Consider the following 18,553-nt stretch of genomic DNA (forward strand, 5'->3'; position numbering starts at 1 on the left):
AGGACTCCCAACGAAGGTGCCTCTCACTCTGCCTTGCTGTGGCAAACTCACTGGGTAGGATGCCCTGGGAAGGCTCAGTCTCAGCAGGAGAGGCCGAATAACTGCTATGGGTCAGGACAAGGGAGGGCTTGGATGCCATGAGCCAGCAGGAGGGAGACTGGTTTCCAGGGGAGATGAGGAAGCAGAGATGTGTGAAGGTTAACAGCTGAGGCCTTGCTGGGGGTCAGGCTGCCCAGCTCTGACTCTTGCTGGCCATGTGATCTTGGACACATGACAGCCTTTCCAAGCCTCAGTTTACTCATCTGTAATTTGAGGATGGTAAAGAGGAGTACCTGTCAAACAGGATTACTGTGAAGCTTAATTTACATGAGAATAAGTGCATAAGTCTGGCACATGGTTAGCATTCAACAAATGCTGAATGTTGAATGTTGAATAGTGATGACAGTAATAGTGAAGATGATGACAGCAGCGGGCTCTGAGGCCCATGGGCTTTATTTCTTGATCTCGCGATGAGGGGAAGACTCAGACCATGCAGCCTCTTGCTGCTTCCTGTGAGACACAGGGAGAGGAAAAGGGTTTTCCAAAACCCATGGGCGCAGAGAGGACCCTGCTCCCCATAGTCTGAGCTCCACGTCCTGGGCTGTCACTGGCCAGAGCATCAGGTCTGGGCACACGTCTGCAGGGGAAGTCATGGCTAGCAGTGAATCACTTACCTTGGCTGTCGTAGGAAGTGATCACCTGGGGCTGCTGAGGGTGCTGCTTCTCCACCAAGTTTTCTATTTAAGGAAGACAGAGAGGCCTGCAGTGACCACTGGGGAATTTACCCCAGGCAGAGCAAAGAGCTGTATGTGTTTGCAGGAAAGGTGGGCTGGCGAGGGCCAAGCACATCCCCAGGCCTAAATGTGTGCACACCCTCACAGTGTGCACATGTGCAAACCAGCACAATGACACTGTGCATGGAGACAAATGCCTGGAAGCCCATGTGCACATACCCCTTGTGCCACTTATCAGGTGCCAGCACACGCTGGGTTTCTTCTGGAACAGGCTACCAGTCTTCCATGGTCTTTGTAGCCGTAACTCCCAACTTTGGTGTCACCAGGCACAGTTTCAAAAGCACTGTCCATACACAGATGCCTCACTGATCTTCACACCTTTCTGTGGAGCAGGCTGGGAGGTTCTGACCTGGGACTTGAACCCCAGGTCTTCTGACTCCCAGTTGAGCCTTCTGCTTCTTTTTTTTTTTGAGATAGAGTCTCGCTCTGTCCCCCAGGCTGGAGGGCAGTGGCGCGATCTCCGCTCACTGCAAGCATTACCTCCTGGGTTCATGCCATTCTCCTGCCTCAGCCTCCCAAGTAGCTGGGACTACAGGCACCCGCCACCACGCTTGGCTAATTTTTTGTATTTTTAGTAGAGATAGGGTTTCACCGTGTTAGCCAGGAGGGTCTTGATTTCCTGACCTCGTGATCCACCCGCCTCGGCCTCCCAAAGTGCTGGGATTACAGGTGTGAGCCACTGCGCCTGGCCGAGCCTCCTGCTTCTTGATGAGAAGAAGCAGCCTAGGAGACGGGCTGATGTGTAGTTTGGTTCTGTTTCACAAACATTTGCAGGGCATGCACTCTACGCACGTTCTCTCCACATGCTGGGATATTTCTGTCCCTGGGACACAGAGTTGTCCTCAGTGCCTAGAGGGGTCAGGCTGCCATGGAGTGATGCCTAGTTCCTGCCATTGGCCAAGAAGCGGGAGCTCACAGGCTTACTTGCCCTCCTACGGGAAGCATGACCTTTCCTCCCTTCTTTACAGTTGTTGCTGTGGCCTGCTCTTGGTGAGGCTGTCCTTGAACCTCTGCTTCAGAGGGGTGGGGGAAAGGCTGGGCAAGGAGAGGATGGTGGCAGCTGGAGGTTCACCCACCACTACCTTCCTGGCCTGCCATCTTCTCTCTATAGCTTCCTGCTGGCTTGCAGTGGGCTTGTCACTGGAGGTGACCACTGGGACCAGTGCCTCAGTGTGGAAACAAGTATGCCTCTGGGGCATTGGCCTGAACAGGTCCATTTAGATGATTCTTCTTGTGCAGATCAGCCACTCAGTGGTTCCCATGCCTGGGCCCACGCAGAAGCCAATCAAGGTGGGGGGTGAGGTACTGAGCCAGGCTGGATTTGTGATCCAACTGACAGGTCTTGCCCTGGAAAGCCTACCTGCTCCAGCCTTCTCCTATGAACAGGCCCAGCTAGGTCCCTGAGCCCCACACTAGTCAGCCGAGGGCCAGGTCCACTGTGTATTCCAATACAGGGTGATGTGGCATGCAGGGCTGGAGCCCCAGACCAGGTGAGGACAGGGAGGCCAGGGCCGCCTCCTGCAGGCACAGCTGGCAGTGCCTCGGCTGGCTGAGGGAGGAAACAAGATCCGGGAAGGGAATCCTCAAGGAGGGTGATTGGCTGGCATAGCTGCTGTGGGGTATTTATAGTCAAGGCTGCACAATTGGTTTCCCTTTAGCTGTGGGGCGTCAGTCCCTGTGCTGCTAGGCAGACTTTGTCCAGGACCAAGGAAAGTAGCCAATCACAGCAGGGGAAGCCCGTTGCTGGGCAAGCTATTGGGGTGGGGTGGTGGGGGTGAGGAGGCGTCTGGGCCCAAACACCTGCTGCTTCGAAAAGTTTGGAGCTCTCTAGTCTCAGCACCCTGCCAATGCGCCAGCCCAAGCAGTGCACGGGGTAGCATGAGGGGGAATATGTGCCCTTCTGGATCAACCCCATGCTCAGCAGCGTCTGTGTGCACTCCACCAGCACATGCCATCAGCCACTGCCTTCTGAGATGGAAGCCATCCAGTTACCAGGGCTGGGCAGCCTGCTGGTTACCAGGGCTGGGTGCCTTGGGCACCAGTAAGGCAGGTATGAGAAAAGGTCAGCTTCAATACCTGCACTCAGAATCTCAGCATCAGAAAACACAGAAAGAAACTAATTTTAATTTCTGCATGCATGCAAACGTACCATTTGAAAAATAAATGAAATTTTGCTTTACACATGTTGGTGGAATGGTAGGAGCGTCATTTTTTCTGGGCTCAGGGCCTCTGTAGAGCCTCTCTCCAGCCCTGCATGTACCTGAAACTCCCAGTTCTCTGGTGGTTTTGCAAGAACTATTTTAATCATCTTCTATCAGCTGACACATAGTGCTAAGACTCACTTCATGTCTTTTACAAGAGTCTTGTAATGGTCTTGTAATAGTCAATGTGTCACTTTGTGTTTTGTGATATTTTTCCACTAACCTTCTCCTAAATCAGAAACCCAGAAGATGGTAAAAATAGAATGAATTCAGTATATTTCAATCTTCTCCTGATGTAATAACATGCCTGAGAAGCCCTAAGATGAGTGTCAGACAACTCAGGCAAGGTATGAGAGAGCTGCAACCAACAAGGATGCTGTGCTTTTTTGCTTCCACCTGTGGCTTGCTTGCCCGCTCACCCACTCACACATGGGCCGAGCATGCATGCCTTCCATGCCCTGCATGGCCATTTCTGTGGCTAACAGGTCTCTGGGGGTCTGATTCTTATCAAAACTCTCAATAGCCCATAGCAGAGTTTTGTTAGCTTTGGCGTCTACTTCAGTAGAGCTAAAGCTGGCATGTCTACCAACTGATGGCCCCTGTAGCAAGGTTACAGGGAAGCCATTGCACCCATGCATGTCTATGGGTTAGGACACAGAGGGGGTGGTTCCCTGGCAGTGGCAGGGTGGGGGTGGGGGGTGTGTCTTGAGGACTCCTACCAAAGGCAGGGAACACAGGAAGCCTCTTCACCTCCAGGGTGTCGAGACTCACCTGCAGTGCATTATAATCCCAATCATTTTACCATAGCTCCCCTGAGGGCAGTGATCTTGGTTGTCTTTTTCACTGTTTCATTTCCAGTATTTAGACTCATGCCTGGCACAAAGTAAGCACTATAGGCATTTGTGGACAGAATGAGTGAATGAATTCACTTTTAGAACTACGTCTTTCCCTTTCATTATTGTCAGAAGGATGGTAGAACATAGCAGTTTAGTCCTATTCATCTGCAATCCTATTTCACCATTTGTGTCATGGAGGGTGGTTCCTTTAGACTGGCATTTGATAAGCCACTCATCTGATCCCAGGGCTCACTTAGCTGGGGGCAGATGGAGTTCTCTACTGGGGTTCTGGGAGTAGAGGTTTGGTCTCTACTAGAACCCTCATGTGCCCGCTGTGCAATGTCCCTGATGTTTGTCCCTGGAGGCTGGGCTAACGAACTCTAAAGGGAATAGAATAAAGCCTATTATAGTTGGCCCCTTAGTGTTCCCAAAGAGATCCTGGGCCTGGGGCGGCAGATGCCTGGCACCAGAAAAAAGAGGCTTTGGAAGCTGACTTCATACTGTATTTTGGGTCCAGGCCAGCAGGAAGCTATAGAACCCTTGAGTGGCATCTTCTCGGGCTTCAAGTCATACCGTCCCAAGGCAGACCACTGTCCTCTCTGCTGGGAAACATTTTCAAAAGACAGATGGCTGCCTCTCATAGGAGCACACTCAAACCTCACCATCCCAAGGGATGTTAAGTCCTCCCCTACAGCTCAACCAGCAAACAAATGGGTGCTCAAGTTCCTGGCACTGTTCTTCAGCCACAGTCTCCAGGAGAGCAGGGGACCTGACACCAGGGACCACTTCCCACAGGCACAGTGGTCCTAGAGGCCTGGCTAGGTCAGGAGCAGCCACTTTCTGTTCAGTGGTTAGATGTCTAGGGCCAGTCTTCAAATGAGTGAAACCCAATCCTTCCAGTTATTATTCAATGTATTAAATCCTATAGGTTGAAAGGAAAAAGAGAATTTACCGTGAAGGTCATTTCCTTCTAATTTCTGCCATCTTCGGACTCCATTTCCAATGCCTTGGAATCCTGCAAAATAACAAGTTTCTCTGAGGCGGGAGACCCAGGGCAAAAGAGTGATGTGCCAGTTGCAGACTTATCTGGGTTATGGTAGAGCAGGCGGATCTTGGCTCTCTTGGAATCTGAGAGAGGCTACCCATGAATCAGATGCCCCTGAGGAAATGAATGCAACTCTCAAAATTCAAAACATTTAAAAAGTGTTAAAACAGTTTTCAAGGGCAGTGGGGTTGGTTATCAGGATCATTTGGGGAGAATTTTTGTAGTAGAGATGCCCATTTTCCACTTCCACCTCTCCACTGCATACATATGAAAGCATTATTTTAGAAGTCATTTGCTATCCACGTTGCCTGCCTATTTCTGTAAGTGGTGAATCACTCACTTTTAGAGTCTTGATATAGAGTGGGGGGAGTGGGCTAAGACTGTCAATCCCAATGGGAACGGAAAATGACAGTTGCCAGTTCTCTTGGCCTCCCTTGCAGCTAGAGGGTAAACACGTATGGCCTAGCCATGGCCAATCTGATGTACCTGTGTTTCACTCTGCTTTGGGACCTGGTGATGCAACAGGGAAGGGAAGAAAAGCTCTCGCTCTGGCTGCGGCTGCAAGTGGTAGCCGCAAGGTCGAGTTCCTGGCACAGCATGGGGATACGTTCTGGCAGCGGGTGCTGCTGCAATAAAATTGAGATTCTGGCGCGGAAGGAGTATTCAGTGCTCCTTGGTGGCCGAGGAGGTTTCCTCACTAGACCAGCTCTGTGGTACTGCTTGTGGCACTGTTCCTGGAAGTTCAGCCTTGAGTCTTATTCTCCAGCCCTCTCAACCACTCAGGGGCCGCCACTCCCTTCTTAACACCCTTCTTTTCTGCAGAGTCCCCCATAGCCAGTGCCAGTGACTTACCACTTGGAACCCTCATCACACACCTATGGAGTAGAATACACAAATCACATAGATTTTTGGGATAAGGCCTGAGACTTCAAAACTCATTGGGTCTTGCTGCAGGCAGCTATAGGCTATATCCTCTACTGCCGCAGGAATATATGCACTCTACTTTCTGATAGGAGTTGAGGGCTTTCAGGCACGTTTTGGAGAAGAACTGTTCTAGGGAAATGACTGGGAGGATGCTAGGGCCTTACAGAAATAGGAGAGAACATCTGCTGGCTCTGTAGCCCAAATTCCTAGTGATCTAGCCTGTCCACACTCTCCTTGCCTTCTTGTCCCCCTGACTCTTTTCTTCCACAAGGCCACCAGCAGAAGGGCCACTGGTTACAGATTACTGCATCCTCTTCATTGCAATAATAACTGAGCTTTGATCTTTTCTGACATGGAGCCTAGGCCCTCTTTTACATAGCCAAGGAAGATCCACTCTCCAGTGGAGGACCTGGAGTGCAGAGGAGAAAGGAGGAGGTACCTGGAAGTGAGCATGGGTTTGTTTTAGATCTTTGCACCCATGGGAGGCTTTGGAACAAGCTGATCTTGTTGGGCATTTTCCTCCCTTAGGCTGTTTTTTGAGGAGGGGGTCTGCAGGCTGGCTTACTCTGGGGTCTCCTGAATATCATTGTTGACCATCAGCCACCAAAAGTCATGCACTTTCCCTCTTCTCTGCTCTGGTTGTGAGTAAGTGACAGAGATCTCTACACTGTCATTCATAGCATCTGTGAGAAACGGCCATCAGGAAAATATTTGGAGAAAAAGCTCAGCAGAAAGGGCCCAGCCATTAGGGGTCTTTTTTTCTCTGTCATAGTCACAAGTGTGCATACATTAGTCTGGAGTCATGGCGAGTTTGTGCTAGGTGTTGGGCACCTCTCAGGGCAGTCCTGATGCCTGGTATTTCCTGGGCTTCTCTGCATTCTTTGCCCTTTCTAGTGTCAGAGTCTTTAGAAGTGACGTGATCAGAGAGGATTGGGAGTAGGGGACTCGTGAGCTGACCTGGAACTAGGCCTCACCACACACTGGAGAAGGCATTCTGGACTGTGGTACATGTATTCAGAGCAGTCTCATTTCTATCAAGAAGTTGATGCCCTCTGCTGATTTTCTAACTACAAATACCCTGGACAGGCCATTTCCCCTTCTCCCAAGAGCAGGTCTGAGAACTAAAGAGTCAACGAATCCAAACAACTCCTGCTTCAGTCAGGAATCAGCCCTGAGACTACAGTGACTGTCAACATACTCAGCCCTCTAGATTCTGTTTCCTTCCCCTGCCTGCCTTCCCAAGAAGTCCCCGGGGCTCCAGGGGCAGCTCTAGCCTATGTGGCTGGTAGTGGCAAGGCCATCCACAGCAGCATTACTTTAGCAAGGCAGGTGGAAGGTGGATGTTCAATGCGCACAGAGGCTCTGGGGACAGAAGAACCAAGGGCAGAGCAGCAGCAGGAATTCCAAGGAGCTCCGGAGCTGGAGGGGAGGAGAGAGGCAGAAGTCATTCTCCTGCATGGACTGTCAGGCCTAACTTCTAAAGAACTGGCCCACAGTCTGCCTAGTGCATCCTCACACCAGCCTCGGAGACAGCTTGCCATCCAGGACCCTGAGGTTCTCTGGCTTTTCAGGGCCTTATTTAACCTCCCTTATCATCCATCTGTACTCTATTCACATTGTGTTCTGTCGTCTGGAGAACAGAGAGGCCCGGATCCTGCTTTCCACAATCACTCTGTAAACAGTCACTTTATTTTACCAATCTACAATTTTTAAATTTATCCAGAAAATATGTAGGACAAGTAAAATTGATGGATAAGTTCAAGTGGAGACAGCAGGTTTCAAATATTACCCTATCCAAACCTGCGTTCCTTTTACGCCTTTCATGCCTGCCATCTATAGGAGGCTAGGAGAAAGTCTCAAGAAAGGAGAAACTGAGGCTGTAAATTGTGCAGGGCCACACAGGGAGCTCCCCATCTCAAAGTCTGACTCAGCACAAAGGTTTCCGAGCGTCCCCTGTGCCCTGCAGTGTGCTGTGGGAGGGGAGCAGGCCTCTGCTACTCGTGAGTGAACCCTGAGGCTCTGGCCGCCTTCCTCCAGGGTATCTTCCAGTCTTGCTTTCCCTGTCAGGGAGTGGCTGGGAGGAAAAAACTCCCAGGGGTGACGGAAGCACCCACAGGCCTGCACAGGGAGTCAAACTGGGGCAATCACGGGGCTGCGCGTTGCCACGGGACTGCGCGTTGCCACGGGACGCCGGTGCCACTGCGGGGAAGCGACGGCAGCCATGGGGGAGAGGGTCGGGCTCGCAGACCTCGTTCGGGGGAGCAATGGGCGCCCCCCGGCGGGCGGGCCCTTGTGGCACGGAGGCCGAGGTGTCGGGGGACCCGGGGACCCGGGTCGGGCGCGCGTTACCTCCTCGGCGCTGCAGCAGCGCGCTCGGGTCCGCCTGCTGGTCTGAGTGCGTACCCTGTGCGGCGCGCCGCTTCTCCGAGTGCACGATCAGCAGCATGTCGATAGATACGGCGTTGATGTCCTTCTTCAGCTCCATGATGCCGCCTCCCTTCCGACCTGGGCGCCGCGGCCGCACACTAGGCTGCTCGCGCTGCAAATGGCCCCGTGCGCGCAGCTGCCCCACACGGGAGAGGGCGAGGGCGCGGGAGAGGGCGCTCCCCCGCCGCTGGAGCTGCAGGGCGCCGCGTTTCGCTGACTCTGCCAAACACGCCATTAGGGCCCTCCTGGGAGGGCGCTACCCTAATGAAGCGGTTCTAAGTCACCTTTGAAAGGAAATCCCCAGGCCCAAGCTTTGACCTGCACCGGGGCCATAGTCGGCAGAGGCGGCCGGTCCAGAGCCTCCCTCCCTGCGCCCCTGCCTCCCGCTCGGTGCACTTGAAGCGCTGGTCCTGGACTCCAGGACTTCTCTGGCTGAGCGCTGCCTCATCCCCACGGTCTCCGGAGGGTTCCCGAGAGGGCCCGGAGCCCACCTCCCACGAGAAGCCCCTGGCAAATACAGAAATTGCACAGTGCTGTCAACATTGAGAGTAGGTTCAGGAAAAGGAAAGACAGCAAAGGGGCTCCAGATTGAATTGCAAGATGTGCAGAAATTGGCCAAGTTTTGGCCTCGACCTCCCTCGTTCCCCGGGTGGGTTTTGGAGGTTGACAGCTCTCTCCCTAGGAGGGAGTTGGGTGGGGTTTTGGAGTCAGGAGCTCCCCCCAGTTACGGCCCCTCTAGAACTTGGAACATGCCCACTGAGTATCAAGCTAACGATCCTCTTTGATCTGAAACGAAAGTCTTAAAGTCTCTGTTCCTTCTAGAAGCCTGGCTTCTGCCCTGTGGGGAAGGAGGGAGGGGGAGAGGAGGAGGCTGGGGCACAGGGAGCTGGACCTGAGAAGCCTTCTATTTTTAGCCCGGCCTGGCCTGCCCAGCCAACAGCAGCAGGGATTTGGCTGTAGGTCTCAGGAGTGTTTACATAGGCTTCTGCCTGGTACCCCTGGGCACTAACGGCCCACCCTGCTGGGGGCGTTCCTCTAATTCGAGTTTCTACTGTTAATAAATGCCCCCCACATGGAGGCCTTTGCTCTGGGAGCCCTCCCCACATTGGAGTGTATGAACCCCACCTTGTAGCATGGTCCTGAGAGTTCCCAGATCCTCCTTGGAGGAGCCAGTGTCACACAGACTGCATAGGACCACTTCCATCACTTCCTGGCTGTGTGACCTTGGACTAGCCATTTCCCCTCCACCTTCTCACCCTTATCACCGGGTTGATAAAAGTTTCTCATATGGCTCTTGTGAGAATGGCATGAATATAAGGCACCTGGTGTACAGAAAGTGGTCTTCACATGGTAGGTAATACCTTCACATGTAGGTAGGAAATACTTCACCCTTACTTCATTTTAAGGATGAGTAAAGGGACAGATGGAGTGAGAAGTGATTGGTGGAGCAGAGAAGCAGGAGACATGTCACAGCCACACCCTGAGATTCTGAAGGTCTTCCCCCAATAACAGTGGCTCAGAGTTTGGTCCCATGTAAAGGCTGTTGTCTTATTGCATTACCAGCGCCCCCTGCCCCCCACCTCACCCACTGGGCATCTGATGAAAGGAGAGGTTATTGGCTTCCAGAAATGTTGAACTGGAGTCCCCAGAGAGCTGAGGCCATAGACAGACAAGTGGAGATGAGTGACTCCCAAGGCAGGTTTCCTTCTGCTAAAGTGAGTCTTGTCCTATCTGTATGTGTGCAGGTACACACACACACACACACACACACACACCTGGGAGGCTGGCTAACACTTGCTCTCTATGTGGCTGGGGAAGTAAGAACCATGAATTACACAAAGCTCTTGGGGTGTTGGAGGTTGCTGAGGCAGATCTCAGGTCCCAGAGTTCCCCCAACTACCCTGGGCCAGTCAGTGTTGCCTAACTCCTTCAAGTATCAGTTTGTCTGAAGTGCTGAAACCAACTAGAAGCCCGTGTGCAGCATCCCTGGTTGCTGGATGGGTCTGAGTGGTGGTGATGGGGTGGGGAGCCGAAGTCTCCTTTCCTTACACTTGCATTCCCATCTCCCAACCCCTGCTCTCCTGCTGGAAAGTGTCATTGCTAGAAACTTGCAAACTCTGGTGCCCCCTCCCAGAACTGCCTCTGGAGAAGGATATTCTGACCTGGGAATGGGCTGCCAGGGGTCTAGGGAGATGGTGTGGAGGCCTCATGTCTCTCTGCTATGTCTGAAGACAGCTTTGGAGCAGGGCCTCTCATCCTTGGTGCTACTGACATTTTGAGCCAGATAATTCTCTTTTGTGGAGCTTTCCCATACACTGTGGGATGTTTAGCAGCATCCCTGGCCTCTACCCATTAGATGCCAATCACATTCACTTCCTGATTGTGACAACTTAGAATGCCTCCAGACATTGACCAATGTTTCCTTTGGAAAGAATTGCAGTGTGAACTCCTGAAGTTGGAGTCGCCTCGACTGCTCTAGGAGGTGTTCCTGCCCCTGGATCCTGATGCTGCCTGACACTTAGACCCTCTTCCTGGAGGTTTACCCATGGCCATCAGTCCAACAGCCCAGCTTCTGGGGCCTGCCAGGAGCATAGATGAGATGCTCTTCTTAGTACCAACTCTATTCCCATCCTTGGCCTGGGTTGACCTAGCTGCCTCCCCTTGTCCCCACTATCCATTCTTGGGCTGAGAGGGAGACACCATGGGGAAGGTGATGTGGCTGAAGGCATTTGGATAGATCAGGACAGGGGAAGGAGAGACAAGAGAAGACTGAGGTGGCTGGGATATCATTCAAGTAGAGGCTCTGTCCCTTCTGCTCAAATCCTCCCTCCAGCTGCTCACACAATCAATGGGACAAATGACAGAACCCCCAACCTGGAAATCTCTAGACCCGTCTCTTCCTTTTTCCCTACCAAACCCACACATGCTTCAGCAAAAACCATGTCCTCTACACCCCAGACACACCATACTAGCACGTCCATCCTGCCACTATCTTGAATAAAAAAGATGCAAGGCTCTCTGTATTCTGACCTAAATAATTAATCTACCTCCTTGTCTTAGTATCTGACAAACCAGGGGCTTTCTCCATTCTTGAGCAAAACTTTATTTTAATCAAAATGAGTGGGAAATTCCAGGATCCAAAAAGACAAAGAGCAGTCAAAATAGTTGTATCGTCACCTTTGTCAAATTCAACACTTAGACACATCCAGCTGTCAGCAGCCATGCATCCACTCCTTTGCTGGAAGGTGAGATTTGTCAGTTGTCTGAATGTTTCTGGGCCCTGAGTCGGTTCTGCTGTTTTGGACATGAGAAGTGTTCACCAGGGGCAGCTTCAGCCTGGTAGTTGAAGCTGTCACCAGAGAGGAGTGTGTTTTGACCCTCACTGTTCCCTCAGAAGTAGTTTTGCAGGGACCATCAGTCATAACTGTTTTTACCACTCTTGGGATTCCAAGAGGCAAGTTTCTCTCTTCCCTATAGAGATAGAGTAAGTAAGCCAATGCAAGAAAGCCTTTTGGCAGGGAATTTTCTCCATTGATGATGTGGGGAAGAGGCACACAGAGAGTGGTGTGGGTTGGTGAAGAGTAACAGACCAAGTTCCAGTCTCCTAACTCCCTCAGCCTCCCCTGAGATGAAGGAATCCTTACATGGGATATGGGATACCTTTCCTAGAAACCTTTCCACAGCCAGTGTAGGCTTCCCATGGCCTGTTGACCGGCCTGGCTTAGCTTGCTTCTGCTTCCGAGCCTTTGTTATTGCTATGATTTCTGCCTGGAAAACCCCTTTGGACTTCCCCGGCAAGTACAGTTTAGGCATCCTTCAAGACCCTGTGGGTAGGGTCTCATGAATGTGGTTTCACAGTTGGAGGGCGGGTATAGAAGGAACTGGAGCCATTTCCTTCCCTCTACTTTGAAGCCTTCCTGGGTACCCCAGTCCTCGGAGGTTCTGGGGAATGCCAGTTCTCTGTGGTGCCTCTTTTTACAATCCCAATAGTTAATTTGGAAGCTCACCCCCGCTCTTGTCCCACACCCACCAAATTTGGAAATCATATCAATCCCCTCTGGAACAATTATGTCAGGCAAACCTGTTTCCAGACACTGTCTCCCAGCAGGGTAATAGTGAACAATGTACTTAACCTCTCCGAGCCTCAGTTTTCCTCATCTGTCAAGTGGGTGAGGGTGTTGCTGGGATTAAATGAGATAAGGTACTTAGCTATGGGTAGTTATAGCTATGGCAACTTCCTGTATTCCGGTCAGACCCCCTGCTGGGTCCTGCTCTGGGGAAGGTCTCATGGATGTGGTTTCACAGTTGGAGATGGAGTATAGAAGGAAACAGAGCCATCTCTGACTTCTGCGTTGTCTTCCTTCCCATATCACTGCTCTGTGGCCACTGTTCTACAATCACAGAAAAACTCAGTGAGCCACAGAATCCATTCCTTGAAGAACTGACATCAGATCTCTGTGGTTGCAGCCTGTTTGGCAGGAGTTATGGCACAGCACAATTCTGCTTCTTTCCCACCCCGATGACACTTGTGAATTCTCTGTGTGCATTCAGTAGGACAAACCTTTGCATCATCTCCGTTTTATAGATGAGAAAACAGAGGATTAGAAATGTAATGTGACCTACCCAAGGTCTCACATGTGTCTTACAGGTAGCAGGGGACACCCAACCCTTGACACCCCACCCAACTCTGTATGCTCCAAAGCTCATGTGCTGAACAACACCTGCCCCCCCTAACCTATATGACCATAACATGCCCATGAGCTGAGGCTGCATAGTGCCCAGGCCAGGGAAAAGATCAGCTGTCAGCCTGTGGGGAAGATGGTCTAAAGAATCATGATGAACACACCTTGACCCGGGGTTTCAAGACCTCTGTCTTGGAAAAATTCTTTGAGCTCAAGCCCTGAGCTGGGCTTTTGGGGACAGATTTTACAGTCTCTGTGGCATCAGTTGTTTTAGGTGGGGAGAGAACTGGTGGCAGTGGCAGTAGTGAAATTTGGTGACTGGGAGCATTCAGCAGTCTTCAGGAACAGTGAGGTAGTCCTGCCAGGGATGGAGAGAAAGGCAGAAGACTACCATTTTTGTAGACAGGAAAAGAAATTTTTGTGTTGTGATAGTTCCATACCATTCTAGGGTGAGGATGGTTACACTGTAAAGAGAGCTTTCCACCTCGGCTAGGTTTGCCATGAAGATGTTTCCCAGCACAGATGACGGCTTGTTCTTGAGACCCCACTATGTGCAATGCCATAGGATGAAATGAAAGAGTAAATACAGGGGAGGGGCACCTGTCCTCCCAGAGAGGAGGGGCCAAGAAGCCTACATTCCCAAACAGTGTCCTTAGGGATGAATGAGTAGGAGAGAAGGACAGGGCTTTCCAGGCAAGGAGGAGCCTGGGCAGGAAATAGGAGGGGCTGGAAGGAGTGCTGGAGGTGAGAGGGAAAATGGCGTGTCTCAGGAAGTGAAACCAGGGCAGGCTGGTTGGTGCTATGGTGCAACGGAAGAGCTCTGAGAGGAGCAGAAGAGCAGCCAGGGCCAGTCTGCTGTGGGTGAAGCTTCAGCTGCCCATCTGAGTGGTGACGCTGGTCCGGGTCAGCAGGGATGGGAAAGCAGGGACCGTTCACAAGGGTGAGGGTGCAGGTCCCACGGTTGCCTTAGGCATGATCAAAACCACTGTCACCTGAGACTGGCCTTCTGGAGAAGATGCTAGGCAAGGGTGGTGATGGTATGAAGAGACAGTCAAGCATCACATACAGATGCTGTGTAAGAAAAGGAGGATCTTTGAGGGTAGTGTGGGGCAGAGTGCTGGGTGAGGTGGGGAACTGGGCTCAGATGGAGAGGACAGGCAGGGGAGACACAGGGCCTCCACCCAAGCTGAAGGGCCAGGCCCAGCTCAGTCCTCAGACTCAGGAGACCCCTCTGGGTGAGCTGGGTCATAAAGTCCCACAGGGCATCAGGAGACAAGAGACTATGTCAAATTCAGGCTCATTACTAACAATTTAGAAAGTATAAGAACTATGTAAAGAAGAAAATAAAGCCACCTAAATCCCATCATGCCACCATCTAGAGATAATCACTTTTAAATATTTTGTTATTTACTATTTCATTTCATTATGACTACCACATAGGGTAAAATAAATGAACATTTATTATATATAGGTGTATTAGTCCGTTTTCATGCTCCTGACAAAGACATACCTGAGACTGGGAAGAAAAAGAGGTTTAATTGGACTTATAGTTCTACATAGTTGGGGAGGCCTCAGAATCATGACAGGAGGCAAAAGCCTCTTCTTACATGGTGGCAGTGAGAGAAAATGAGGAAGAAGCAAAAGCAGAAACCCCTGATAGACCCATCAGATCTTGTGAGACTTATTCACTATCAGGAGAATAGCACGGGAAAGACTGGCCCCCATGATTCAATTGCCTCCCCCTGGGCCCCTCCCACAACACATGGGAATTCTGGGAGGTACAATTCAAGTTGAGATTTTGGCAGGCACACAGCCGAACCAACTCAATAGGTGTAAAATAAAAACGAATATTTTTATTTAAAAACTATAATTGGTATTGCACCATATACAGTTTGGTATCATGATTTTTTTTTCACTGAACATGTAATGAATAGTTTACCAAAAACTCTTCAAAAGCTAATTTAAAAGATTGCTTAGTCACTTTTTATACTGACACGCCACAGTCCATTTTTCTATTTTCTCATTGTTGGACTTTTAGTTTGTTTTGCATTGTCTACTTTTATAAATAATGTGATAATAAATATCTTTGACTGCATTTCTGGTTATTTCCTTAGAATAGATTCTTGGAAGTGGAATTACTGAGTCAAAGACTATGACTATTTTAAGGATTGAGATATATATATATATATATGAAATGTCAAATTACCTACCAGAAAGACTGTGCCTATTTACACTCACTAGCTGTGTATGTCAACCTCTCCATACACCTTGAAAACTATCAGTACATCAACCTTTGCCATTATGATAATTGATACATGGTAACCTTTTCTTTTTATTTTATTTATTTATTTTTTTGAGATGAAGTCTCGTTCTGTTGCCCAGGCTGGAGTGCAGTGGCGCGATCTCGGCTCACTGCAACCTCCGCCTCCTGGGTTCAAGCCACTCTCCTGCCTCAGCCTCCAGAATAGCTGGGACTACAGGTGTGCACCACTTCGCCTGGCTAATTTTTTGTATTTTTAGTAGAGATGGAGTTTCACTGTGTTAGCCAGGATAGTCTCGATCTCCTGACCGCGTGATCCACCCGCCTGGGCCTCCCAAAGTGCTGGGATTACAGGCGTGAGCCACTGTGCCCGGCTGATACATGGTAACCTTTTCTAATTTTCATTTTTATTACCATGGAGATTGAAGAATTTTTAAGCATAAATTTACCTTGTGTGTGTGTAGTGTGTGTGCATGTGTGTGTATTTAAAAAATTCATATCCTTAGTTCTTTTTCCTACTTTAACGGCACAAATATTTAAATATTGGTTGGAAAAAAATACTCTTCCAACCTACCTCAGATCTGTTGTATTTCGTAGCAAAGTCTATGGCAGAGTCGTGCTCATAGTTCTGATTACTTGAAGCTCTTTGAGGGTCAGGGGGCCACGTCATGGTCTTACTCATTCCTGAATCCCCCAACATTTTGTGCCTGTTTGTTGCACACAGAAAGTGCTCAACAAATGTTTGAATCAAATTGGACAGAATTAATGCTCCCAGCAAGTTGAGACTTCTTCCTTTAGCCTGGAGGTAGAACTGAGCTTTCCAGAGATGTGTAGCATTTGCTCTTCTGTGTCTCTCTCACAGACCTGCAGGGAACGAAGAAGAAGGTTAAACGAGGACAAGCAGCTCTGAAGGCACCATCCTCCACATTGACAGAACCATCTGGAGCATGAATTTGGGGAGAGCTTGGTTCTGAGAAAGCGCTGCTCAGTCCCATGCAGACACCAGCCCTGCCCCCTGCCCCCATCAGAAGTCATAAGCAGTGATTCATGCTGTTAAGAGCAATTTTCATTCTTAACCTTTCTGGTATGTCTCTTCCTGATCAGTTTGTCAGCCACTCCCTTTCTCAAAGTATTTCTGTTCATGATACCTTAATTTACTTTCCATATTTTTTTGTCCAGAGCTCATTAAAATCTCATCTTCTTGCATATAATAATGTGCAAGTGTGGGAAGCACTGCTTTCCAAATTTCGGGTACTTTGAATTTTGGAGTCTTTACACTCCATGGCATTCTTGGCCCTTTGCTGGGGAGGGAGATGATGAAGATCAATCTGTCTCTCACCACCACTTCCAAAATATCCTGGGCAATGCCAAGAGAGGTATCCAGTGGCACATGAGAGCGCATGGAGAGATTACCTCTTTAACCTAGCCAAGTGTTGATTACCCAGCTATTGAAATGTCCCTTGCATATTCCTCGATCCGCCCCTCTCTGACGTAAACAAGGACTGACTCCTCTGCAGGTCAGGCTTCAGAGTCTGCTCAATACCAGTCACCTCCTTCTGTGCAGAATTCTGCATTTCCATTTCCATGAATTCACACAGTCTTCACAATAGCCCAAAGCTGGGCTGATACCTTTAAGCCCATTTTACTGACAGAGAAAGAAAGGATTGAGAAATCGGTTCACACAGTTCCCCAGTAGCTTCTGGATGGGCCCAGTTCTCCCCTCAAGCCTAATGTGCTTGCCATTCTGCACGTTTCAGTGAAAAGGCATTTTTCCAGGAGCAGGCTGAAATAAGGGCCAGCCACTCGCAGGGCCCAGGCAGTGAGTGCTCCTAGTGGTGGGAGCCCCCTGAAAGAGGACCTCTCCTAGTGGTTCAAGATTATCTGATCAGGTGGTGAGTAGGAATACAGAAAAGCGCTTTGGCGAATCTCAACAAAACCACGAGATGAGCTAAGAGCAGCCTTTTGATTATTACTGTCCACCCCCAGGGGCCTGGCGGGAGGATGTTGGTATTCTTCCGCCCCAAGCAGGAGGAGCCCAGTGGCCTGGATCCCAGGGGGCATGCAGGAGCGTTTTCAGTGTCAGTGCAGACTCCAGCCTTGCCCGTCCCTGGGGCAGAGCTTCTAATAGGAGCCGCGGGTATTTTTAGTCTCACGTGTGTAGGCACAGGACAAGGCGAGCTGGACAGGAACAGCTAATAAGCCGTGGTCCTTGTTAAATTGGAAAGGATGAAATGAGGGGAAGAGAGGGAGCCTGGTGGAACTTTTCACACATCTCATTTTCAGAAAACTCTCTTTCCATAATTCACAGAGAAATATTGAGGTCAGGGTGATTATGCACAGGCCTAGTAGCAGAAGCCTGAAAGTGGGGCATGTTCAAGTCCTGTGGCCTGCCGATCCCTTCCCCACAAGGCTCCGCTCTGTCCTCCGGGCAAGGAGGTTGACATGGAGGGATGAGCGGCTTTGGGGCTTGGCTGTCAAGGCTCCTGGGGTGGTGATGGGGGCTTCGAAAAGGACTGGATTAGAAGCCAGTTCCTAATATGATCCTCAAAGCCACAGGGAATAGTTGAGTGGTATCAACTATTATCCTGAGTTCAGAGATGAGGAAACAAAGGTTCAGGGAGGTGTGGGACTTGGTAAGGTCACATAGTTCAGAAGTGGCAGAGCTAAGATTCACACTCAGTGTCCTAGACGAAGGTCTATCACTATTTGCCCCCAACGACAGGCAGTTGTGTGTAAGACTCATTGTTCATTTTACTTAACTCACAAACATCTTTTTTTTCTGTGCCAACTCTGTATCAGGAACTCTATCACTGGAATGGGGCAGTGAGGATGATACAACTCCTGCTCTCAGGGAGCTCTTGATTTAGTGAGGGCGACATAGCATCGACTCCCAGCTGAACTTCGGTGCAGTGAGTGTGCAAGCTTGCCCTGTGGGCAAAGCAGACTGGGAAGTGAAATTGGCAGCTTTCCAACCTTTGGTGTTGAGTGTGAGGACAGTCAAGGCTCCACTAGTACAGTCAATTTTCCTTCTGTATAGCCTCTTCTGAGGGTGAGACTGGAGAGAGGGCTAGGAAGGGGCAAGTAAGTCCTCAGCCCTTTTCTGGGTCCTGCGGCTCTAAGCATTGTGATGCCTGGAGTCTATGGCAGGACTCTCTTAGTGAAGGTATGGGCAAGGCTAGAATGCAGGTAGCACCCGGCTCCGGCTATTGTCAGCTACCCACTTCCTCACCGCCCCCATCTTTGTGGTTTGAGAGCAATGGGAGAGAGAATGAAAATTGTGATTTGGGGGTGAAAACATTTTAGTGAGTTTCTTGCAGCCTTCCTGCCCAGCCCAAAGCCAGCCAT

At 50.2% G+C, this 18,553-nt stretch overlaps 1 protein-coding gene across 4 annotated transcripts in view; it reads right to left on the bottom strand.

Annotated features, from left to right (window-relative positions):
* Nucleotides 1-8,380, bottom strand: part of KY (kyphoscoliosis peptidase) — a 50,058-nt gene extending 41,678 nt beyond the window's left edge. Inside the window, exons 1-3 of one of the 4 annotated variants that reach the window (XM_023187943.2) lie at nt 8,189-8,380; nt 4,823-4,885; nt 714-776 (exon numbers count right to left, since the gene is read on the bottom strand). In XM_023187943.2, the coding sequence (XP_023043711.1) occupies nt 714-776; nt 4,823-4,885; nt 8,189-8,324 (262 nt within the window). In that variant the 5' untranslated portion in view covers nt 8,325-8,380. The remainder of the gene's footprint in view (nt 1-713; nt 777-4,822; nt 4,886-8,188) is intronic. The other 3 variants (XM_023187944.2, XM_023187945.2, XM_023187946.3) reach the window with 3 other exon arrangements.
* Between the last annotated feature and the right edge of the window lie 10,173 nt (nt 8,381-18,553).

Source organism: Piliocolobus tephrosceles, chromosome 2, assembly GCF_002776525.5.
Source record: "Piliocolobus tephrosceles isolate RC106 chromosome 2, ASM277652v3, whole genome shotgun sequence".
Taxonomy (NCBI): Eukaryota; Metazoa; Chordata; class Mammalia; order Primates; family Cercopithecidae; genus Piliocolobus; species Piliocolobus tephrosceles.